Consider the following 8,134-nt stretch of genomic DNA (forward strand, 5'->3'; position numbering starts at 1 on the left):
ATGGCTCATCGGAGCCTCCCATGCTGACTTGTTAGATTTTTTTATTTGAAGTTTTTATGTTTTAACTTCCATGCTTAAAAGCTTTTGGAAAAAGATTAACTGAAAAATGCTCTTTTTCTACAAAGCAAAATTGTTAAAGTAGTATTTAGATGAATGTGCATGTGTATTTGTGCAGACTATATACAAAAAAGCTGTAGTGTGTATAAATATGGCATTGTATATCAATAAGCATTGTCTTTAAACACCAAGAGAAGGTTTGTCATCCTTTGCAGCAACATTTTAAACAGCTCAGAGACCTTTTGGCCATATCGCTGCATTACTTTTGAGTGCAGCTGCATTAAAAGATAACCAACATAATCTGTGTTCTACCTTATCTTGGACGGCTTAGAGGTTGTTGCCTGTATTTTATGGAGGCTGTTGCTGGTTATCCTTTTGAAGTTTTTTTCCAGGAGTCATTCAGAGTTGGGGCAAGTGCTGAGAATCTGTCCTGGTAGCCTTTTAAACCAAATGAATCATTCTCTCTGCTATCCTTGCCCTTTTGCCAGGCTTATCGCTGTAATCTGACATCCAGATGTGCTGTTTTGTTGCAGCTCCTGTGGCGAAGCTGTGTTGTTTTGGAAGCTCTGGGGCCAGGGAGGGCACTGTTGGTCTGCTCTACATGTTGTATCACGAGGAGCATTTTTCAGCTTTGTGTGGGGGCGAGCAGACTGGCTGGCGGTGGGGGGGTTAAATCCTTTTTTTTTCTCTCAGAGAGAGGTGGTAGCAACGGCGGGTAGACGTTCTTATTTACCACCATCCCTCCCTCCTTTTTCATGGGACTCTCTCCAGCTATTTAGAGTTTGCATCATTCCTTACAAGATTAGGCCACCTCGGTTCCCACACAATTCTTACCGTTTTATCCACGTAGCTTGTGATAATTATAAGGTTATTTAATCCGTCTGATTTCTTCTGTAGTTGCTATATACTCCAACCTCTAGACCCCTGCTGAAAATAATTTATGCACAATCTCTCTCGCTCTCTCTGTTTATCTATCTTTTCTCTACTTGCTATCTATATCCAGCCTCTTCCTCTCTTCATGCTTCTTCCTTTCTCTGACTCTCCTCTTTCACTCTCTTGCTCTTTTGAAGTCGTGCCGACAGGAACAGAAAGGCACTAAACTTTCCCAGAGAGCCTCCCTTTAGCTCCTTGTTGATTTTTCTTTCAAGTTCATTTTCAAACGGCATTTATTCATATTAAACAGGCTAGAATACATATCAAGGCATTACAATGCAAACGATAGCACCCACATTTTTCTCAGAATTGTTGTTGTTGGGGTGGGTGTGTGAGTGTGGAGGCGAAATGAGAGTTTGTATGTGTGTCACTGTCCCAAATCCATGTTGAAGGTTAGCTGTAGCTCTGGGTATGAGAGAAAAAGTCTAAAGACCAGAGCTCTGCCCACACTGTAGCATGACTCCATCTCGACACAAAGAGGAGCCTGTGTGGAACTTCCTGTGTGAGGATTCTTGCGTTTGTGGGCATGCTGGAGAGACTGTTGAGGTCAGGCAGTGTGACTCTGAGGGGGTGCCTTTGCTTTTGTTGTGCTCCACTCTCTTTTTTTCTCTTATACACTCTGTAGTATCTTGTCTCTTGTATTTCGCCAGCTCCGCCTCCTTCCCTGCTGCCCGGCCTCCCCTCCCTCTGTCTGGCCTCTTTATTCCCGTCTACCACACCACAGACCAGAGTTGCTAGGTCTCAACACCCAGCGCAAAGCCACAATGCCCCAGCTTGCCCTCGCAGCTCGGGTCGATCACTCCATTTCCCCCTTGCGTGTCGGGTCACATGTTGTCACTAGTATCGTGACGTGCGGGGGAGGACATTTATGATATTTCTCTCAGTTTTCACAACATCTGCAGGATGCCAGAGCTTACCGCACTGGCTTTCCCCATCTTAGAGTGCACATTGATCATTTTACCAACCAGTTTATATAATAGTAATGATCTGAAAAATGGCTGATGTTGAATAAACATAGCGGCCACGACCTTGAATTTTCCCAGATTTAATTTCTGTCCAGTTGTTGTTTCCCCTTTGCAAAAACCAATAAAGTTTAGCGGCGTGAAGCTGTGGATAGCGGTCTCAGCCACGTTGATCCAAACAGCGATAGCTTCAAAAGTATTGGATGGTTTGCTATGAGCTTGGGCATAGCATAGCGCAGTGGCCAGAGAATAGATCCTGATTATTAATAAATCCTATTTTTGGTGATGCCTTAAATCTTGTGCCGCCACTAGATCAGTGAAATAGCTCAACTTTTATTACACAGAAATACACTAGAGGATAAAGCTTAACCACTGTGGCGATCCCCTAACTTTTTGCTGTCAGGTTGATATGAATGTTTTTGAGTGAAATATCTCAACAGATAATTTAGCAGGCATGAAACTTGTCCCATCTTCTCCTTTAAACTATAAACTCGCTACCAGCACCCAGGAAAGTACTACTCAATACCATGGGGTTAAAAACATAAAAACAAAAAAACAAGATCACGTTCTTTTCCTGTCAAATTTACACTGTCCATTAACATTACAGACAGGCAGAACTTATGTTTGCTGCCTAGCTCCAACATTAACATGATCATTTTATTATTAGCCATAACCTCTACCTTACAGAAATGGCTATTGCTAATTGTTAAAAAGCTAATGTTAGCATGTGTTCCAGCCAGGTTAATATTCATTACTGTTTAAAAAAAAAAAAATCTTGCTGGAACAGGAGCTTTACTTACCTCACAAAAATATTCCTAAAGACCAGGGTGTCTGTCTTACATTTCCTTTGCCAGGGTTGTGGTGCTACTGTTTACATCTTCAGCTGCTAATGAGGGGAGGGCCTTTCTGCCCACCAATCTGCAGCCATCCTGTGCAAAGCTATCTGCCAACTGTAGGAAGTGAAGACGGCACTGCTGGTGTCAATAGTGAAATATTTAGTGATCTGTCAAGAGACCTAAAAACAAAACAGTCAAAGAAACATAGGTTAAAATGACAAGCTTTATTTCATGACTTTTGACCTTTAAAATTGGGTCATCAGATGGATTCCTATTTAATTTTGTAGCCTAAAAATGCACACGCCAACCTTAAAATGATTGCAAATACATCAAATGTGCATATCACTGCAAAACCTACAATGTATGCAAACACATAATAAAATCATTCTTACAAACCCACAAGGTAAAATTGAGGCCCATTATAAATTTCCAGACAGAGACCTCACCCAACCACATATGCATTAGGATTTAATTCGGTTCAACTGAATTTTATTTATATACCATCAAATCACAACAGCAGTTACTTCAAGTCACTTGTAAGGTAAAGACCCTACAATAATAGAGAGAAAACCCTAGAAAAGAACAACAACTCACCCCATCTCTCTTTGCCTTCATTGGCAGCAGCCCTAAACAGCTGCAAACAACCTCGTTCACCTTGAGGTAAGTGCAGATACACCATATAATGTTCTGTGCCTTGCTTACACACACGTCAAATGCCCATTGTTTGCTTCTGTCAAGTCCCACAGTCTGACCGCCTGTGATATCAGTCATTCCTGTTGGACGAGTGACAATGAGTTCAGAGTTCATTCCAGTCACATATAATGCAGTTGCAAATGGACGTCTAATCCAAAAGTAATTTTTAGTATCAGTTAGTATCTAAGTATCAATTTCGTTGACAACCCAACTTGGTTGGTATGCCGCTTAGGTAACTACTGTACTGAAAAAAAAAAAGTAGCTTTTTCAGTTTTATACAAAGATTACTTATAAGTATCAGTTCTGGCAACATCCCCATTCTAGACCATGAGCTGATATAAATGCCTTTGTACAGCTTCAGACTTTTAGAAGTTCTAGTATACAAAATATAATATAATATACTGCTTCTCCAGATAAAAACTAGCAGACATGCTCATTTTCTAAACCATTGCTAGTCTACTATTCCACCAACTTTTTTTGATTTGATTAATTTATGATGAATTGACAGTGCTTCAGCCTTTGAAGTTCTGCTCAATTTGCCACCAGCGTCTCTTGTTCTCATAAATCCAGAGTCTGTTCTGGGGCAGCCAAGGAAAAGACCCCATGATTAACCGTCATTAGTGGCCTGTTGAGGGCACACGTTGGTGAGATCCAATTTTCAGCTTGTTCCTCGTTCTGCCTCAGAGGTTTCCCTTAGTATGTGGATATTTTGAACTTTCACCCCAGAGTTTTAGCAAATAAGACTTGCTTTTCAGAGACACTTAGGGGTGTAGCAGAATTACAGATGAAAGTTTTAGACACATAAGGACAGAAGAAGCGCTCGGCACTCATCCTGCTTTGTTCAGTTACTAAAAGTAAAGAAGGTTTTTTTCCCCTTCAGTCTGTTTACATTTGCAGCTGTCCCATAACATGCTTTTTACACCTTTTTTAAAAAAATATTTTCTTTCCCACGCAATGCTGCCCTTGCGTCACATTTTTTCTCTATTACTGAATCTTCGTTATTCGCTGTTTTAACTTGTCAATATGGTCACCGTTTCGTAACTCTGCCTAAGGCTGAGAGCATTATTTTAAACCTCAGGTAGTGTAGGCTGAACAATTGTCACGCCATAATGAGCCAGTGATTCGTTTCAAACTTTGAGGTGGAGGATTTGGGGAGTTTACGGTGGGTGCGGGGGGCAGCTGCTACTCTCTCTGAAGGCCCTTTCATCTTTCATGTTGGGCAGCATCATAGTTTAAATAATAAGGTGACTACATTGATTGAACTTCAGACAATCTGACATGAACTCTTTTGGTTTTTAGTCTAATGGATTTAATGAAGGTGTTCAATGAAGGATGATGACAGCACTGTGAGGCGAAATGTTTCCAGGGTATGCCAGTAATAATATTTGTGTTTACACTGATTCTGTTTGTCCTCTTTAGACTGAGCTGTGCGAACAAAGCAGATCGGAATATTTTTCCAGTGTGGGAGAAACCCAAGAGCCTTTAAACAGCCCCACAAAAACAAAGAAGACTGTGCTTCAAAAGATGTAAGTATGATCTAATGCAGAACTTTCCAACCCCACCAGTCAGAGAGGACACTCAAGTATCTGTTTATATCCTTTATACCCATTTTTTTTTCTTTCTCAGAGCCAAACAAGCCAGTGTCCAGCAAGACCTTTGTGGTTCCACTATGGCAGAGCAGCAGATTGACCAGAGAGTCTGTGCTGAAAACCAGAAACCGGAACTTCAAGTTGTCAAGTCAGAATCAGGCTCAGTGAGTCTGTCCAGATCTGAACAGAAGGTCCTGTCAGAGGCAAACCACAAGGTGCCTTGCTCCAGTGCATTAACTGTAGCAGGAGCTCTAATTGGGACTACTCAAAAGCAGGAGCGGCATGCTGAGAACGATCTTCCAGACTGTATCAACCTAAATGGGACCTCAGCAGGTTTCTGCCAAAATGAAATCAGTCAGGAGACCAGCACGAGCAAGAGGTGCAAGCTGAGTGATGCTGGGGAAGACCCTCACCCACACGGGGCCAAGAGGACGTGCCTTGGAAGACCTCCAGCCCTAATGCAAACTTACTCTGCACAAACATCCAAGCACGACCTCCTTCCTCTGCCACCCCTCCCTCCACTTGAAGCCAAGGCAGAGTCCCAGGCTTCCCCTGTCTCAGAGTGCAAGAAAACCACACTGGAAGTAGAGCTGCTTACTCCAGGGAAACAAGCCCAAAGGCTCTCCCTCACAAGCAATAACACGGCACAGACAAACCAAAACAGGCTGGCCGCAAGTCTGAGGAGCCTATCTGTCAAGCCTGCATCCTCAGGCTCCTCTATTGGTTCCAGATCCACACTCGGAGAGGAGTGGAGTGAAAATGTGCCCAGAACCTCTAGATTACGACGACTGAAGAGGTCCTGAGGGGGAGAGAGAGACAGGCTACAGTAAAGATGCCTGACGCCATAGAAATAGAGATGAGACTCTGTCAGACTACATGCTTCCCCCATACTGTCCATGTGGTCTGCTCAGATGACTTGCATTTGTGCTTGTGTCACTTTTTACTGCGATATCTGTTCTTTTCACATATGCTGCACACGCACAGATCAAATGCTGAACACATTATGGCAACTGATACATGTGCATTTGAGTTATGCTTTGTCAAATACTTGAAACGGATCTCTGCCTCCACCCATAAGTAGTGGTGGTCAAGAGCGGCTCGCAAATGAAAGTCAAAAACCTTTAATTGGAGTTAAGATTTGGTTTTGTGTTAAAGATTGGGGATTTCAGACAGGCAGGAGCCATGCAGTACGTCATGGCTTTCAGACTCAAATACTGGCTCCTACGTGTCTCAAAACTGTCCAGTTTACCCGCCGAAGCTCGAGCATGATTGATTGCTGTTTCCAGGTTTATTTCATCACCCCATTCTCAAAAAAAGTGTTTTTGTAGCTAGATATTTTTCATATACCAGTTAGTTGCTAAGCACCTGAAAACAAATCTATAAGTGGAAACATACTGTGCTGTTTGTTTTTTTTTAACCTAAACCAACTAAATGCAGGAAGGTGATCAGTTTTCAAATCAGAGGTTGAACAACAGCTGCTGTCACCAGCCGTAAAGCTCCATTTACAACCCAGTATTTCTATTTCACAACAAAATGTTGACTGAAAATTTTACTCCTGTTTTATTTTACTGGAAAGACATTTCGATATAAATAAATTTTTCCCTCAGTCAAAACAAAACAAAAAAAAGCCCCATTTGAATCATTGTGTAAAATTCACAGAGAATTTTGGGAAAGCAGCCGGCACAGATCTCATTGCATTGTTTTCCTCTCACAGAGTCCAAACCAAATGCTGCTTGTGGCAGTTCGACAGTGGGGTCTGTCCAAAAAATGGAAAAAAAAGTATTAGTGGTTACAACTTGAGTGTCACCACTAGGAGCCAGTTCAGCTATCAGCTATTAGTCCCAACATGTTGAGGATCTTTCTCAAGGGGTGTTGTAATCTCTCGTCTTTGTTTTAATTCTGGCAAGAAGAGTTTGCCCAAAAAAATAAATAAAGAACATAATAAATCACTTTTACTCCACAGCTTAGGCTTCTCCAGCCCAACTTTGTTTTTTAAAAGAAAAAAAACTTGCTACAGTATCTTAACCAGACCATAAAGGGCTACAATATCTGAGCGTTATGAGTACTGCGTCTCCAGGACTCGACTAGGAAACCATTAGCTGTAGTTCCCACGCCACGAGAGATCTTTAATATGCTCCAACACGTTTGGCTCAATGCATCAGACTCGTCACTCTCTCTCCAGAACAGAGACAACTTTAATTCTCGTTTCATACAAAATATTTAATAAATATGACTTTCAAAAATATATTGCCAGATCAACACATAATTCTCAAGTTCATAACACAAAGTCAAAAAAAGAAAAGGGACAAAGTGTTGCCACGATCTCAAAGGGTTATTAACAAATGAGATAAAACATGTTTGTCTTTAAGAGCCTCAATTTTTAAAAAGAAACAAAATGTGCACAGAAACAAAGCGGACTCTTGCAGAGCAAGGCAGTGTATTTATCTGATACTACAGTGTTCCCATTGCTCCCCTACTGTTCAAGTACTCACAGTCTAGCTTATGATATTATGCTGACTAAAGCAGATGGGAATTCTGGCGTGTCATACTGATGTGACTTGCCTTGCAACTTGGTTGATTTCGACAGCCTTTGAAATACGTCTGGGTTAAACTGAAGCTGCTGAAGAATTTTTGTTCCCTTAAGTATTTATCCATTAGTGGCAAGCAATGTGTCTGCCACCATGTCCAACCCTTGCAGCAGCCGTGATCTTTTGTTGTCCTAACCTCACTTGTCTACAATTAAGGTCCTGGCAACAAATAATGAAATGTCCAACGTGTGTATGGGAGGGAAACAAAAATGAAGTGTTTCTTTCAGGGCCAAAGCACCCATCTTTTGTCTTCTCTGAAATTTGGCTTTTATTGAATGCATTGGAAACAAAACAAAACAAAAAAACCTTGAAAGAAATGGTAGGCTTCCACAGCTATCAAAACCTTCAAACTAAACTGGAACGTATAAATAAAAAGGAATGATATCTTAAGGCTCTTGATTATTAAGTTAATAAATCAAATATACACAATGATTAATAAAAAAAAAATGTACATATCTACACGTTCTAAATTGTCA

At 41.2% G+C, this 8,134-nt stretch overlaps 1 protein-coding gene across 3 annotated transcripts in view; it reads left to right on the forward strand.

The window, feature by feature from the left end:
• Positions 1-8,048, forward strand: part of slx4ip (SLX4 interacting protein) — a 34,132-nt gene extending 26,084 nt beyond the window's left edge. For all 3 annotated transcript variants that reach the window (XM_026189037.1, XM_026189036.1, XM_026189035.1), the window contains 2 exons: positions 4,901-5,007; positions 5,108-8,048. In XM_026189037.1, coding sequence (XP_026044822.1) covers positions 4,901-5,007; positions 5,108-5,873 — 873 coding nt within the window. In that variant the 3' untranslated portion in view covers positions 5,874-8,048. The remainder of the gene's footprint in view (positions 1-4,900; positions 5,008-5,107) is intronic.
• The last annotated feature ends 86 nt before the right edge of the window (positions 8,049-8,134 follow it).

This window comes from Astatotilapia calliptera, chromosome 13, assembly GCF_900246225.1.
Source record: "Astatotilapia calliptera chromosome 13, fAstCal1.2, whole genome shotgun sequence".
NCBI lineage: Eukaryota > Metazoa > Chordata > Actinopteri > Cichliformes > Cichlidae > Astatotilapia > Astatotilapia calliptera.